At 48.6% G+C, this 15,232-nt stretch overlaps 5 protein-coding genes across 5 annotated transcripts; 4 read left to right on the top strand and 1 right to left on the bottom strand.

Annotated features, from left to right (window-relative positions):
• Window positions 1-14: 14 nt before the first annotated feature.
• HD556DRAFT_1271323 (uncharacterized protein) lies at window positions 15-2,682 on the top strand. The gene is made up of 2 exons (XM_041299179.1): window positions 15-112; window positions 170-2,682. The coding sequence occupies exon 2, from the start codon at window positions 181-183 to the stop codon at window positions 2,569-2,571; it is 2,391 nt and encodes a 796-aa protein (XP_041159461.1). The 5' UTR covers window positions 15-112; window positions 170-180; the 3' UTR covers window positions 2,572-2,682.
• A 110-nt stretch (window positions 2,683-2,792) lies between these two features.
• Window positions 2,793-6,132, top strand: HD556DRAFT_1519730 (fungal-specific transcription factor domain-containing protein). Its single transcript, XM_041309136.1, has 11 exons — window positions 2,793-3,071; window positions 3,303-3,316; window positions 3,385-3,526; window positions 3,582-4,367; window positions 4,417-4,586; window positions 4,661-4,754; window positions 4,820-5,404; window positions 5,454-5,493; window positions 5,551-5,647; window positions 5,701-5,743; window positions 5,806-6,132. The coding sequence occupies exons 1-11, from the start codon at window positions 2,965-2,967 to the stop codon at window positions 5,861-5,863; spliced, it is 2,136 nt and encodes a 711-aa protein (XP_041159460.1). The 5' UTR covers window positions 2,793-2,964; the 3' UTR covers window positions 5,864-6,132.
• A 204-nt stretch (window positions 6,133-6,336) lies between these two features.
• On the top strand, window positions 6,337-7,955 carry HD556DRAFT_1480117 (uncharacterized protein; the record flags this gene model as incomplete). The annotated part of the gene is made up of 8 exons (XM_041308617.1): window positions 6,337-6,391; window positions 6,483-6,540; window positions 6,621-6,792; window positions 6,854-7,009; window positions 7,060-7,172; window positions 7,265-7,413; window positions 7,472-7,619; window positions 7,675-7,955. The coding sequence occupies 8 exons, from the start codon at window positions 6,337-6,339 to the stop codon at window positions 7,844-7,846; spliced, it is 1,023 nt and encodes a 340-aa protein (XP_041159459.1). The 3' UTR covers window positions 7,847-7,955.
• A 115-nt stretch (window positions 7,956-8,070) lies between these two features.
• Window positions 8,071-10,492, top strand: HD556DRAFT_1238588 (glycoside hydrolase family 16 protein; the record flags this gene model as incomplete). The annotated part of the gene is made up of 11 exons (XM_041297986.1): window positions 8,071-8,286; window positions 8,345-8,907; window positions 8,960-8,993; window positions 9,045-9,120; window positions 9,171-9,269; window positions 9,323-9,345; window positions 9,398-9,428; window positions 9,480-10,072; window positions 10,122-10,149; window positions 10,208-10,352; window positions 10,405-10,492. 11 exons carry the CDS (start codon window positions 8,071-8,073, stop codon window positions 10,490-10,492), a joined length of 1,896 nt encoding a protein of 631 aa, XP_041159458.1.
• A 387-nt stretch (window positions 10,493-10,879) lies between these two features.
• Window positions 10,880-15,126, bottom strand: HD556DRAFT_1238518 (uncharacterized protein; the record flags this gene model as incomplete). Its single annotated transcript, XM_041297979.1, has 22 exons — window positions 10,880-11,167; window positions 11,218-11,407; window positions 11,463-11,560; window positions 11,615-11,698; window positions 11,750-11,938; window positions 11,992-12,075; window positions 12,126-12,272; window positions 12,333-12,407; window positions 12,465-12,552; window positions 12,608-12,632; window positions 12,686-12,908; window positions 12,957-13,146; window positions 13,198-13,307; window positions 13,359-13,411; window positions 13,472-13,675; window positions 13,730-13,796; window positions 13,850-14,137; window positions 14,188-14,336; window positions 14,388-14,449; window positions 14,509-14,579; window positions 14,626-14,789; window positions 14,841-15,126. The coding sequence occupies 22 exons, from the start codon at window positions 15,124-15,126 to the stop codon at window positions 10,880-10,882; spliced, it is 3,135 nt and encodes a 1,044-aa protein (XP_041159457.1).
• Between the last annotated feature and the right edge of the window lie 106 nt (window positions 15,127-15,232).

Below are 15,232 nucleotides of genomic sequence, written 5' to 3'. Positions count from 1 at the left end.
ATTTGCTTTTAACCCTCCTTGAACCCTACACCAAATTTTCTTCTACAAAGCGCGAGTCGCGTTCATTCGGGGTGTCGATACTATTTCGTCGACTGACTCCATGCGGCATGCGGTGAGCCAGTCCGCTTGTTTTGTAATTTATCATGGTCTGAGCTGATATTCATCTGAGACAGCTAACTTATGTTACTTTGTCGCCGTTTACTTCCTCGAGTACACACCCCGATCCGTGTTTACGCGCAACAATTAATTGGCAGCCAGATCCGTGGCAAAGCTGTATCTCACTCGAGACTTGCCAATGACACTGTGCATAATGCCTTGCCGGAGGCTGTGGACTTGGCGCCTATGCTTCACCGTACTTCCCGTGTTGAGAAAGAGCTGTTGGAAAGAGTTGCGTGCATTTCAACATGGTTACCTCCACAGGTGCAGAAGAGGTCTGCAAAAGTGGAGAAAATGGTGGAAGCTCTACCCGACCCATTTGCGGCCTACGCGGAACTGCGAGCACAAGATAAAACGCTGGCCGCGTCTTTACCGCTCCCCATTCTTGTCGCTCTCTCTGAGAAGGCCACAAAGCATGGACTATCGACTATCGTGGATGGTATTGCTACAGACTTACTGGACGGGATTATCACCACCTCAAACCGCCAGCTCCGAGTCGCTACGGCGTTGCTGTCAGGGACATACCACAATCCGCCCATTCTTGACAAGCAGAAAATTTACTCCCTCCTCAATCTCCTTTATCAATTCCACGCACTTTCTGAATTAAGTTCCGTGACTATCTCCGCATTAGTCAAGTGTGTTGTCGACAACCCCGGCATAGATCCGTACGATGTAAAGGCCGTGGATATCCTCCTCCCTATCTTCCATCAATCTCTTACAAACCAATCCGCGCCCAAAGGTGCGAAGTCTATGTCCTATCGCCCTCCGGGCGATGTTTTCATAGCTTTCGGCCTGGTTCATAAGTTGATCATATTCGACCGAGACAGGCATGCGCTCCGCCTCTTCCAGACTCTCACCGAGACTTGCCATATCCCAGCAGAAGCCTTCACAGAAGTGTATCATACGTCTGCAAAGGACAACAATTTCGCCTTTGTGGTCAGGTCGACATTGGTCAGAGCCTGTCTTCACTGGGGCTGGTATCATCGTGCACTCGACATCGTGGTCACTGCAATCCGGACTCAGGGTTCTACTGATATCGCACTCACTGAACTGGCGCTTAGCACGCTACACCTTGCTCTGCATAACGCATCTACCAATTATTTCAAGCAATGTACATGGCTTATGTGTCATCTCATTAATTCCGCCGACAGTGTTATCGTCCCAGATAGCATGGTTCGCCTATTCTACGACAAAGCCATGCATTTGCTGGATGGTCCATCCGCGGAGATTCTCTACAAAAATACACAATCCCCAAGAGTCATTCGGAGGATGAAGTACCCTCTTCCACGAGGATATTCATTAACGTGGCTCATGAATCATCTTACGATCACCAGCCACAACATACACCTGGCTCGGACATTAGCCAAGCAAGTCATCGACGAGATGGAGCCAATACCAGTGCAAGACCGGGCTCATTTCATTGCCCTCACTGCATCCCATGGTTTCTCCTCCTCCGCACGCACACTGTGGGAGCGTTATTCCGTCGGAAGGGATCGCGAAGCGGTCCTTGGCAACGCTTCCTTGATGCTTCGAATGGTCAGCATCTTTTCCAAACTCATATATCACACCAAGGCCGAGATAGAGGAGCCAACATCAAGTCAAGACGAGGGTAGGCCAAGCACAGCTTCGACGCTCGACGAGCGGCAGAAGCTATTGGAACACTTGCTCCAGTTCGCCGAACAGGTCGTTGGCGCTTTTCGCATGTCGAAAGGCTCTCCAGAGGAAACGTCTCATTATGATTTGAGCTCATTGGCTCGTGCCTACATTGCACTTGGGCGTGTTTCCGAAGGTCTGGATATGCTCAAAGCTCTACTTCAGCGCTACGAAATTCCAGATCTCTACGATATTAACATCGCACTATCCGCCATGGCTGAACTTCATCCGAAGAAGGCAGTGGGCATCCTGAAAAAGATGGTTGAACGAGGCATACGCCCTGATGCAGTGACGTTTGGAACCATCATTCATCATGCCATCCTTCATGGCGAGATGAGGCTTGCAGGCTACTTAATTGGTCGTGCCAAGGAGCTTGGTTGCGAGGAGCTGTCAGCCAAAACCACTGCTTCGCTTATAAGGGCGAGTGTCAATGCGGACGGGGCTCCCAAGTCTATTTTGAAGGAGAATCTACAGCGCGCCTGGGAGATCATTCAATCAGGGGACGTCTCGAGCGTCGTGCACACGCCCAACACCGGGAAATACTGCATTTTTGCATCACTCCGCCTTGATGACCCTGTGATGGCGTTCAAGTTCTGGGAGACGCTGGTGAAGGAGAAGACTGAATGGGGGGACAGGAAACAGGTGTTTCAACGACGGCTTATTGCCGATATGATTCAACGACATTGCCAAGAAGGTGCGCTGAGTCGGAGTCGTGGTCGACAGATGCTAGCTCAGTTGAGAGAGAGGAGGGTATTGTTGTAGATCGTTATGCGGATCGCAAATTGTAGACATAAACTATTCACCCTACATAATGACAACGAGTATCTGAAATCGCGAAATTACCTTAGTGTGGTACATATCGTTGGCTGCCACATGTGGAGGCGCGAATGGGCGGTTATTTGTGTGTATTTTGATACTTCCTAAATTGGGTGCGGGGTAAACGGGCCGTGTATCTTTGGTCGTGCACTCGAGCTCTTGTCTTAATTTTGTCTAGCTGGGAGCCGGCGTACCTGGGCCTATAATATCTTACCCTACTGCCAAGAAAAGCACACGAGAATTACTAACCAAGTACTCTCATTAATCACCGTAACTACGAGAACTCACTCGTTTCCGGTTCCGTCTCCATCAGCACCTCTCAGAGTTTCATTGTCACGCATGCCTGCTGTGCGAGCAAAAAAAGACGCTAAATCTGTCTCGCCTACATCGTGCGACGCAAGTCCAAACGAATCTACAACCGCCGAAAACAGCAGAGGCCAGAGAAAGTGCGTCCGAGTCCTCATAAAGACCGATGTTTCTCCGTTGAGCTTCAAACTGTTCCCCATCCCATTCATTCCTACCTCCTTTGCGTCGAACCCGATTCATATAAACTTCGTAGCCGAGTCCAGCCTGATCCAATACTATCGGTGCAAATAGCAAGCTTGTCATGTCATTTTTTTCTCTGCTTTGGTAAAGATTCAATGTTCTGACTTCAAATCCCCTTCTGCTTTCAACAGGCGGCAATCTCAGAGTACGTTTTAGCGCTCATTTCTCCAAAGATGATCGAGATTGAGTTACTCCTTCGCTTCTTTCGAACAGGCTGTGATGCTTGTAGAGCCAGAAAGGTTCGATGCGTCCGGGAGAATCTAGAAGATTCAAAGCAGTCATGCAAACACTGCGTAGCGCTTGGAATACCCTGCACTTACGATTACAGACCAAAAAAGAGAGGACCTCCCAACTTGTAAGTGCCCCCCAAGGGCCACACCCTTCCCCTGATACCAATGCTAGATCCTTAGATATCTCCGTCGTTTACAAGAAGCTGCCGCTGCCGCTGTTGCAGCTCAATCTGAGCAGAATAATCAAATAAACGATGTTGCATCAATATCGCCTATCTCTGCTCACCAATCCCTTGCCAGCCCAATACATCCAAGTCTATCCCCATTGCAGCAGCACATACAGCCCCCTTCCCTGGAACCCATCATGGCCCCAATACAGACTTCTGCTCCCATTATCTCGCCATCTCGATACCCTATCGCGGCCGACTCATATCACAATCATTACTCTCCTGTTAATACGATTCTCCCGACATCAACTAGTAGCGCCCTACTCCCTCAGAAGACAGACGATAATCAATCATACCCCTTTTCCGAGACATATGGCGGATTTCCCGCATACAGTTGGTCTTATAAACAACCTCAGTCCCTCCCGGTTCTACTTCCGAATGTCATACCCCCACTTTCATATTATTACCGACATCACCGCCTGGAAGATATCGCTCCCCGGGACAGTATTTCACTCATTATCGCTCTTTTCTTCGATTTCGTGTATCCGCTAACCCCATGTATCCACAAGCCATCGTTCATGGCCGACCTGCACACCAAGAGAGAGGAACGCGACCCGCTATTTTTTGCTCTTGTCATGTCCACAGTGGCATCAACCTTGGTACAAGTACCACGATCTTATGTACCCATGGAGCGCTCTGTTGTGCGAAAGCTTGCGCAGAGATGTTATGAAGCCAGCCGACATATCACTACTGCAGCCTACGACCCTCCCATGTCTATGCACGTTATTATCCGATATTTGTGCGTGGTTCGGTTATTTTTCATGACTACCTCAATTCATTATTGCCAGCGACTGTATCTACCATTTTTGCGAAGGTAATGATGCCGCGCAGCACGCGGCCTTCGGCGAAGCGGCTCATATTGCTGTTACTCTGCGCATGCACGAGGAGTCATCCTACGAGGGGCTTGACCCCATTGAATGCGAGGTCAGACGGCGAACATTCTGGTTACTTTTTGATGGTACGTGTTGGATTATCTCATTCTGTATCATTCATCGATCATGTTTGAATACGCACAAAATAAATGATCTGCAGCTGACAAGTCGATGTCGATTCTCTTGGGGCGTCCCATATGTCTTCGCGATGAAGATTGCACTGTCCACTTCCCCAAGGAACTCGATGACGAGTAGTAGGTCACTTTTCTTTTCGCCCGAGAATCAACCAAGCTTATCATTTTGTGACTTCTCTTTTGAGCATCATTCGCAGTGCATACCTGCCTCAGCCGCGTGGCAAGACAGCCCTGGTCTCAGGATTAAACTACATCTCCAGGATTTTTGCACTTCTCGGTGAAATATTAGTTCGTATCAGAGTGGATAAACGGTCGCCTCCACAGGGCCAATTTGCAACGGCGAGACTGGAGGAGGTCCAATCTTTACACTCACGCATTATGGGGGCCCTCATCCACACACCAGAGCCCCTGAGGCTGAAACAAACGCGTCGGCACAGCCGCCTTCCAGCGGAGTGCGATGGCGCTGGGTTCAGACAAGCTACGTTCGCGGAGGTCAAGGACTTCTTCGAAAACCCCAAAGCTTCACGTGCGAACGCCCTGAACCCGTTCCTTGTCATGCAGGCAAATCTTTATGTGACTCAAGTGAGTTGTCACTATAAAGCAGCGCCGCTTAAAATCCCGTTAACTCTGTTGATCAAGCAACTCGTTCGATTCGTGGTGGAGCAATACCGCGATGAACTCATTACGGCTTTGCAAGGTAGTATCGATGAACACCAGGTCGCCGAGGATAGGGAAGCGGTCGCAAGTGACCTGCTCAATATTCTTCGCAGGCAAGAACTTTTTCATTTGACACGGCGCTGTTAATGTTTTTCCCCACAGTATTCCTATCCAGTCAATCGCTACTAATGGTCCTTCGCTGGTGAGAATCATCTGTATTGATTTTGCACTTATCAAGTAACACCGCTGTGCCACCTAGGTGCACAAAGTGCGATTTGTCGCATCCACCTTGTTAGATGCTGTTCGGAAGGCGGAGACCGCTCCGGTATCCGCTGCCCGTGCCCATGCTTTCCTGTGTGCGTTTCGCGCGCTTATCGCCGTGCCACTATCTCTCTGACACGCTTCTTAGGGGACTTCCTATCTATTCTGTCCGAAATCGAGAGAAATTATCTGTGAGTTGCGGCCATCAGATCTCATACGTGTGAAGTCTGGAGCTCATTGCTATGTATCCCAGTCTCGACGATGATCGTGACGGCACATCGAGTGGCGACGGTGGCATGTCCATGATCTAGCAAAATAGTACATGATCTATGTGCTTCTTTTTGTCGTCCCTGTATCTGTGGTTTGTATATCGTATTGCTGGACTCGTCTATTCATACATACCGATGTCCTTTCTATACTTATCGATATTCGATATTCGTTCAGTCAGACTGTGTCAGCTCTCTCCCAAGCTTGATATCTTTAGTATTAGAGTTCAGAACAATTCCACCACATTCGTGATTGGCATACCGCGGATGTCAATGGTCTATCTTCAGAATAATATTGACACCCGACCTCGAATATCAAGGTATTATTTTGATTTGACTGAATCTTGACTGTATTTTTGTCGGATTGCTTGAGAACAGGGGAGTTCCATGTTTGGCCTGGCGTGACCACCCTGTGACTCGCAAAGTGGTTTTGGCCAAATCATTGACCCGCGTTCAATTCCTAGTCAATTGGACGTGATTCATATCGACCTACTTATACGTTGTCGTGCCAATTCGTCATGGACACACACTACGAAGGAGGGAGCAAAGGCGACCCGGTGCAGATTACGGAAGGTCGGACAATCCCTGCAGATTGGCTCCATACGCTGACAGGAGACGCGTCTTCTTTTGGTGCATTGACGATTGAACCTTGGTGGTTACGCAGATGAAGCAGCTGTTTATGACCGTCAGATACGATTATGGGGCCTTGAAGCTCAGCAACGGTGAGTGCACGATCGTCTGCTACACAATGAGCAGACATGACTTGCTCGCATACCTCGAGTACTGAACTGGCCATTGATAGAATGCGAAATGCCACCATCTTGGTTATCCGACTGCGGGGCACCGCGACAGAAGCAATCAAAAACATCGTTTTGGCAGGGATAGGGAAACTTGTCATTTACGACTCAGAAGAAGTTAAGGAGGAGGACTTGGGAGCTGGCTTCTTTTTCAGAGATGAGGATGTGGGGAAAAAGGTACTACAAATTTCAACCCTCGCAGACTTTTTGTGGCTATTTATCGGGTTTTTTCTGATAGAGAGTAGATGCCGCAAAGGCTCGAATAGAGGCACTGAATCCACTTGTTACAGTGCAAGCCCTGAGACATCCAACGCTTCTAGAGCAGGGGTCTTTAGAAGCCCTCATTATGAGCGTTGATCTAGTTTGCGTGACGGATTGGGACCGCGAAGCCTTGGTAAGTTCAACGATTCTCAGTGTACTCGTTAGTCCATTTGCTCTTTTTAGATTAAGATCAACGACATCTGCCGGCAGTTTGGGAAGCCGTTCTATGCTGGTGGTACATTTGGCTTGCTCGGTTACGTCTTCTGTGATCTGCTCAAGCATGATTATATTTCTCCGTGAGTGACCTCTATCCATTGTTCTGGATGACAGCTCGTCTCTATTGGCTGTCAATCTTACTCCATTTGTCGTCTAACATTATTGAGGAAAGTGACCGATCGGCACCCAAAGAAGCACCAAAGAATGTGAAAGCGACTGCATCCTACTCACGGCTGTCGACGGCTTTGCAGCATCGGTGGACAGGTCTGACAAAACGCCAGACAAAGGAACTCAACCCCGCCGTGGTGCACATCATTCTAGGTATGAATCAATCTCACGCTCTAGTTCCAACACGCATGACCTGATGTCCACCTGCTAGCCCTTTGGGAGTATCAACATATCCATGAAGGCAAACTTCCAGATGACATTGACGCAACCTCTGAGCTAGGGCAAATAGCCAATTCTATCCTCGCTTTGTCGGACGTTAACCGACAAGTTCTGACTTCAGTTCCTCCGGATTTGATTGAGTACGCATTATTAAAGTTACCTGTTTGGGGATAAAAAATGACGTATGTATTCCAGTGCAATGAGCACATCAGCTGTGCACGAGTTTTCGCCGACATGCGCAGTTGTTGGAGGGATCTTGGCGCAGGATATTTTGAAAGCTCTCGCCGCTCGAGAAGCGCCGATAGCAAACTTTTTCACGTTCGATGGAAACACAGGTGGTGGATCGGTATGTAGGATGAAGATGTAGTTGATACTGTTGGACCATACGTGATGTTTGTTTAATTATCATCACCACGGCAATATTGTCGAAGCGTGGTGTTACAATTTCAAAGCAGGCTGGGCATGCGTGTAGCGTGAGAAAGTCAATTCGTCCAGGTTTAGACTACAGCGTTGAAGCCACCGTGGGTCAGGGTCGCCCTGCGAATATCTTCCTCTTCCTGTTCCCGAGTCGTCGCTCTTCCTCTTAACTCCATGGTCCCCCAGCAACAACGCCGGCCTCCTCCAAGCGCCCAGGAATATTACGCCGTACCACAGAGTCCGCAAGGTTCATCTATGCAGGCCCCGTATAATCAGTCGCGACCCCCAGCTAGGTCTGGTTCCGCAGGCAGCCAGATGCAATCAGGTAGGGGTGCTATCGCACAGGGAGTAGCTAGTGGTCAAATTGGAGGGGGGTATGGTCCTTATTCTGTGAGCACTCTACTTTTTCACTCTGTTGATCTTGCTGTGAACTTGTTGGCGCTTCAAGTACAACCCATCTACATCCCAGAACAACGGCGTTCACAACCCTTCACGATTCAGTGCCCCCGCCTCTGAGGTCTCTTCTGTGACCGGCGAAAAGCCCGGCGGTCCGCTAGGAACCTCGTCTACCGTTCCACCATATCTCTGGGACATCAAGGATCCAGATCTTGATGACGCTCTACACAATCCAGATCCAGTCAATGATGCCGCACTCGATAGTTCTTTTACAATTTTCTCAGCTCGAGGATGGGCAAACGCATCTGCACTTTTCATCCTCGTCGTTGGACTCATCACGCTGTTCGCTGGATACCCAATCATACATTATTTTACCTTACCAACCGACACGACAACAGGATACAACTTGGGTGGGATAAACGCTTCGGGTCAGATACCGCTACTCCCAGGCATGCCGAGCCTCATAGATGCCGCCACCCCATCACAATATCACTACCGAACGGGCAGTGATGGAGATACATACCAGTTAGTATTCAGCGATGAATTTAATACGGATGGTCGAACATTCTGGCCTGGAGATGACCCATTCTGGGAGGCAGAGAACCTTCATTATTGGTGAGCGTGAACCGCGTGAGATTGTCAGCCGATATAATACTTCCTGATACAGGGCTACTGGTGACCTCGAGTGGTATGATCCGCAGGTGTGGCAGCATCCAGAATTTGTATCCATCATGATCTGACATCCATCACAGTCTATAACGACTCAGGGCGGTAACATGGTAATCACTATGTCGGAACAGCCCATAAACAACCTCAACTTCATGAGTGGTGTGTGGAATCCGCCAATGTGATGATCCCTGTCGACTCATCATTTATAGGCATGGTCACAACATGGAACAAGATCTGCTTTACAACGGGATACATAGAGGTCAACGTGAGCATGCCAGGCTCGCCTCTAGCTCCTGGTTTCTGGCCTGGTGGGCAAAGTTAGCTATCGGGCGCTATCTATTTTACTGACACCGTTATTTAGGTGCATGGACCATGGGCAACTTGGTGAGCCATTATAATCTGCGAGACTTTCAGCGGTAATGACTAATACTGATAGGGACGCGCTGGTTATGGAGGCACCACCCAAGGTTAGAGTGTGAATGTGTATGTTCTCTCACTTGTGTCTTATATTTTTGCAGGCACTTGGCCATACAGCTATGACACGTGTGACCTAGGAATATTGCCTAATCAGACCCAGAATGGAGTTCCTGCTGCAGCGGCCACAGGTGGAGCCGGCGGCGGGCCTCTGAGCTATCAACCAGGTCAACGACTCCCGAGTTGCACTTGCACCGGTCAAGAACATCCTGGGCCTAATGTAGATACGGGACGTGGAGTTCCAGAAATCGACATTTTCGAGACCCAAGTCGACGTCAGCGTCCTCGAAGGCCAAGTTTCGCAATCCTTCCAGACCGCACCGTACAACTATCAGTATGAGTTCACTTCGACTACACCTGCTACGACTATCCAGAATTCCCAAACTCAATTGAACTCTTACAAGGGTGGTGTTTACCAACAGGCTTTGTCTGCGGTCTCCTACATCAGTAGTTCGAACTACAACGGGCAGGGCTTCGCGACGTATGGGTATGAATGGTGGTCAAACCCTAGCAATCGGCCACAGGGATACATTCAGTGGTACAGTGAAGGCCAAGAAACATGGAAAGTTACATCTGCATCTATTGGGGCAGATACCACGGCTCAGATTTCGGCACGTTTAATTCCCGAGGAACCCATGGTAAGTTATTTGTTATATGACTTGTATCAACGTTTGACGTCATTTGCAGTATATTATCCTGAACCTGGGTCTCGCTCGTGAGTGGAACCAGCAGAGATATATTTTTCGTTGATCACTGAACGCGTTTCACCGTAGCTTCATTCCAGGAGCAAGACTTCATGCACATGCAATTTCCAAGTGAAATGTATATCGACTACGTTCGCGTCTACCAGCGGGAAGGCATCCAAAATGGCCTGACCTGCGATCCACCAAACCGCCCCACTGCGGATTATATCAATAGGTGTGTATCCATCATATCCTCTTGCTATCAGTCAATATCTCACATTGCGCAGTCACCTGAACGCATACACCGACCCCAACATCACAACCTGGGCACAAGGTGGATATAACTTTCCCACAAATACTCTCACCGGGTGTTAAGCTGTGGCCATCCCCTGGTTCATGCTGTGCTGTTGTGTAGTTAGTCATGATCTTTTATAACCATACGCCCTGCTTGCATTATTATACGACCATAGCTATTGCGCGCTGGACACTTCATCCCCCTCCTTAAACCCTTATTATGCTCCCTCCCATAAAAGGATGTCCTGCCCACGACTGGTCACGTACTGACTTCGCGTGGACATATATGGAACTTTACTAGGTCCATATTATTTCGTGGTAGAGACATTCCTTCATAGTCGTTACCTATCGTAAATAGGATCCGAGACCACAACACGTGAGTTAGATGGACTATCAGTATACCGAGCTCACTGATGAGTGAGTCCAACGTATTAGAACCAGGGATGTAATACTGCCGTGTGCAATAATCTAACCCAACATCTTTCTGAAGTCATCTTGCCCCTTCTTTCCCTTCTGCTCTGGTGGCTGGGCGCTTGAACTCGATGACGCCTGCGTGGCACCAAGACCAGGTTTGCGGGCGCGACCAAGGCCCGCTCTCGGCCGAGACCCAGTTGCCCGAGGTACAAACATGCCCCCAGTTGCTGGCGGCGGTGCCGCAGGCTGGCCATGGGAAGGCCCTGCCTGCTCTTCAGAAAATTGTAATACATTCTCGCCCAAGATGATAGGTTCAGTCCTAAGCAGTAGCTTCCCAGCCTCCTATAAACGTGTCACTAGGATTCTGCGGATCGTGTGAACTCAATACTAACAGCAGGATTTTCAAGTTCGACCACTGCCTCGTTCAAAGCAGTGAAGACCTCTGTTCGTTTAACGAGAAAATGTTTCTCCAGGAGCTGATGAAGTAGTCCTTCTTGTGTTCCCGAGGGAATGTTTCGAATTCGAACAGAACGGTTTCGAGCGTCAGCGCGGCGGCCCAGACCTGTTTCGGCTGTGCGCTCTCTAAAAAGTGGATAAGGTAAATTTGTTGTACAGTAATGCGAGAGAATGACTGAACTTGTTCTTCGCACGCACACGAGAATCTGTGAAAGTGACCGCGATACGTCGATTCTTCAGTTCATAGTTATTAGCAGCAAGCGCAGCACGAGCATCCGTCTACAAAGCGACACGATGAACAACAAATTAGTTGCATGTTCGTAGAAACCATACCTCTGATTCAAAATCGACGAAAGCAAACCCTTTGGACTGTCCGCTCTTATCCTCCGCAAGGCGGATTTCTTTGATGGGTCCATACTGACGGAAACAACCCTTAGCAACCAACCACTTCACATAGAACGGGCTCACAGTCTCAAAGACTTTTCTTAGGTCTTCTTTCGTCGCAAATTTGCTTAGGCCAGCAACATAGAGTTCTCGCTCATTAGCATCTGCATCTGATCTCTCTTTCTTACGCTCGGGATTTGAGATGAGCACGCTGATAGCGCGATCGGGCTCCAGCTCGCGACCATGGAGCTCGAGTGCTCGTTCAGCTGACGGCTGCCGTGCAAAAGTCAGATGTCAACAGTTCACACAAAAAGAGTATCACAAACTGGAGATGTGTACTGCAAGTAGCAAAAACGTCGTGTAGCTTTGAATTTCTTGCTTGGCCATCGTACATCAAAGATAAGGCCATACTTTTGGAACTGAATCAGGTTGGGATATAATGCGCAGAAAGATGACTCACTTGGCCGAACAAATCACGAATAGATGCGTCATCGAACTTTTCTGGGAAGTTCGTGACATACAACGTCGAGCGCCAGGCTAGATGCACGCCGATCTCGGTCTCATGTATCCTCTTCTTGTCCTTGGTAAGAGCAGCTGGCACACTGTCCTTAGGAAGTAATACACGTGTCAGTACACATGATATGGTCCGTAAAATGATGTGACCTACCCTATCATGAAATTCCACCGTTGCGACTAGTGTTTCCGGCATACGGGTGAATTTGATGTCTCGGATATCGCCACACTGAGTGCACGGAAGTGAGAAAGAAATATAGGAGGAACAGAGTTAGGAGGATAGAACACTCGCGTCTTTGAACAATGCCTTTAGATCGGCTTCAGTCGCCTCAGATGGTAGGTCGGCAACGAAAACGGTGCAGTTCTCTCGATCACTGATCATGAATTTGTGTGAAGTGAATATCCTTTCGAGTATAAAGGCATCCATACCGTTTCAGGGAAACAGGTGGAGTTTCTGGAAGCAGTCTCATTAAAACCTCAATGCAATAACGGCGATGAATGATTTACCGAGGCGAGGCTTCTTGCCCCCACTGGTTTCAGTAACAAGGGGTTCTTCCTCAGCTTTCCGCTTCCCTTTCGTGTCTGCTGGAGCTGGGAAGTCGACATCCATAGTTTCACTGGCAATCGGTATTGAATCTTGTGTCGCACCTGTCGCGGGAACAGTTGGCATTGATGCAGATTGCTGCTCTGCATACTGTGCTGCCGCTGCTGCATATGCTTTCTCGGCCTCCTAAAATGCAGTTGAGTTGTTACCAAATTATTATGAGAGCGCACTTACCCGCGCTCTCCGCGTTTCAAGTTGGGCTCTTGCTTGAGTGATTTTATATATGGCTTCCTCGAGAGAAGAAAGGGACCCGTGCGCATGTTCAAAATTGTGCCATGCATCCCAGAGGGCCTCTGGATAATCCAGGTTCTTCGTGCTCATATCTTGGAAGTTTTTGCGAGCAAGATCATGATGATATGTGCGGCTGGAAACAGTTAACTGAACATCCATGTAAATGAAAATGAATGGAGCGCACATGAGAACATCAGTGTAAGCCACCCAAGCTGCCCAGCTCGATTTATAGTGAGCTGCTGTGGAAGCCCATAATTGCACGGCAGCATCCGGAACGTCCGCAAGACTGAGATACTACATAGAAAGTTCGCTAAGTTTATTTGCGGCGCTCATGAATTGACATACGAATTCAGACAAAAACTTCTCTAGCCTGAAGCGGGGATCTCCACTGCTCGATGCTGAAGGAAGGGTACTTATCGTTGCTATCAATAATTGGGTCAAAGAGCATACATTCTTACCTTGGCGAACCATCGCGATCCCATCCTCCACGACCTTGATGAGGGTGGTCAGACTATCCCCGTCATCATGACCGGCTTCAACTGCGCGCTTTGCCGCGCCTGCACGAGCGAGAACCAAAGGTACAATTTGGTCAGCGTCAACTTCAGGATCACTCTTCCTGCCCCTACTAAACAGGGTTGTTGAGAGTGCACGAGCGTAGGCAGCTGAAAAAAAAATGAATAAGAAAACGAGGAATGGAGTCCAACACCATTATTTACCTTCAATATCTTCATTCTGACTGGCATCCATCTCATCCGTACTGGCCTCGGACTCTTGTTCCCGTTCCTGGCGTGAGAATAGGCATGGTGAGGGAGCGGGCCAAAGTTTGTTGAGCTTACCAGGAAACGAATGTATCGTGCCCAAACTTCGCCCGAGCCTGGTGCGCTGCGTGTCGCACGTTGCCAAAACTCCGCACTTTGACCTTGTGAATTCACAAAATCAATGTATCCAACCCAAAACATCTGTGTTGCCCGTTCTGCGCCAAGCTCGCCAGCAAATTGGCGTCTTGATGCCTCTGCAAGGCCGCGTTCGTACAATCCACAAAGAATGAAATAATCCGGATCTCTTCGACGTCGCTCTGCAGCGATGTAGGTTGCGTATGCATCGAGTGAGTATCCAGCAGCTGCCTAAACAGAGGAACAGTCAGAAATTTACGAAGAAAAAGTAGTTTGCTTACCAATACCATCTCCGACGCCTCTCGTTTCTCATATTCTTTGACAGCTCGTGAGCGCAATTTTGACGCAGATATGAGAAGCGATTCGTATTCACTAGGAGGCTTGTGCGCAGTTGTAAACGAGGAGTATGATTGATAGGTGTCCTGATGCTCTATGGTTGCGACCTTAGTATCGAAAAAGTATATGAATGATGATATCTTACTGGCATGCGGTTGCTGGAGACGAGCGAGCAGGATGTTTTCAATCACGTTGACCAATAGGGGCCTGACATATCATAAGCGAGCTGCTACGAGTCGTCGAAGCGTCGAAACTTTGCAACGCACTTCTTATCCATCGAGGCCTTCTCCAGTATCTCAAGTTCCCAGTTGTAATACTGATCCCAAAGTATATGACTCTGCGTGTCGTTAGCGTTTAGTATTGTGTTGCATTGAAGAACTTACTTGTGCTATGTCACCAGCGCCTTTGGAAACCACAATCGACATGAGTTCCCGAGTCCAGTCATCAGAAAACAGCTCTCCTAGGCTATCTGGTTCAACCTCCAACCCAGAGAAGTGTTCGTGACGGTCGGCTAGGAATTCCAGATGCTTTTGCAAAATGGAGAAGGCTAGATATAGCCTGTCAATATCTCCCAGAACGTATACTGCAGCTCACATACACATGTAGTCCTGCTCTGCCTTCGAATATACGCCCAACACCTCCAGTGCACCCTCTGGCGTATTTATATCATTCGCGGCAGTTTTCGCGTCAATGAGAGGTAGCCAAACGTCGTCTGGTGTTGCTATATAGTTTGTTGCCATTTCGAGAGCAACTAATATTTGATCCTTGTCTTCCATAGACTTTGCCAGGCGAATGTGCTGCACATGGAGGTCAACACTGTACGAATTCGTGGATAGTCTTGTGAGTGTGTCAGCAAGAGCATCGAGAGCGACAGACTCGTCCATGACGCGAGAAAGCGAGCAACTGAGAGCCACTTATTGGGTTTTGATGGCAAATTACGACTGTGCCAAGTATTGAAATATTGAATGGATCGACAACTTGTTGCAGACT

This window comes from Suillus plorans (genome assembly GCF_016647745.1).
Source record: "Suillus plorans strain S12 chromosome Unknown HD556scaffold_33, whole genome shotgun sequence".
Classification (NCBI taxonomy): domain Eukaryota; kingdom Fungi; phylum Basidiomycota; class Agaricomycetes; order Boletales; family Suillaceae; genus Suillus; species Suillus plorans.
This window is presented reverse-complemented; position numbering and strand designations above follow the sequence as displayed.

Excerpts from the sequence above, each read along its gene's own strand:
- HD556DRAFT_1271323 (XM_041299179.1), top strand. The coding sequence starts at position 181 with ATGTTACTTTGTCGCCGTTTACTTCCTCGAGTACACACCCCGATCCGT.
- HD556DRAFT_1519730 (XM_041309136.1), top strand. The coding sequence starts at position 2,965 with ATGCCTGCTGTGCGAGCAAAAAAAGACGCTAAATCTGTCTCGCCTACA. Across the intron at positions 4,368-4,416 it reads CACGTTATTATCCGATATTT|CGACTGTATCTACCATTTTT; the intron begins GTGCGTGGTTCG and ends CATTATTGCCAG. Across the intron at positions 5,648-5,700 it reads CCGTGCCCATGCTTTCCTGT|GGGACTTCCTATCTATTCTG; the intron begins GTGCGTTTCGCG and ends CACGCTTCTTAG.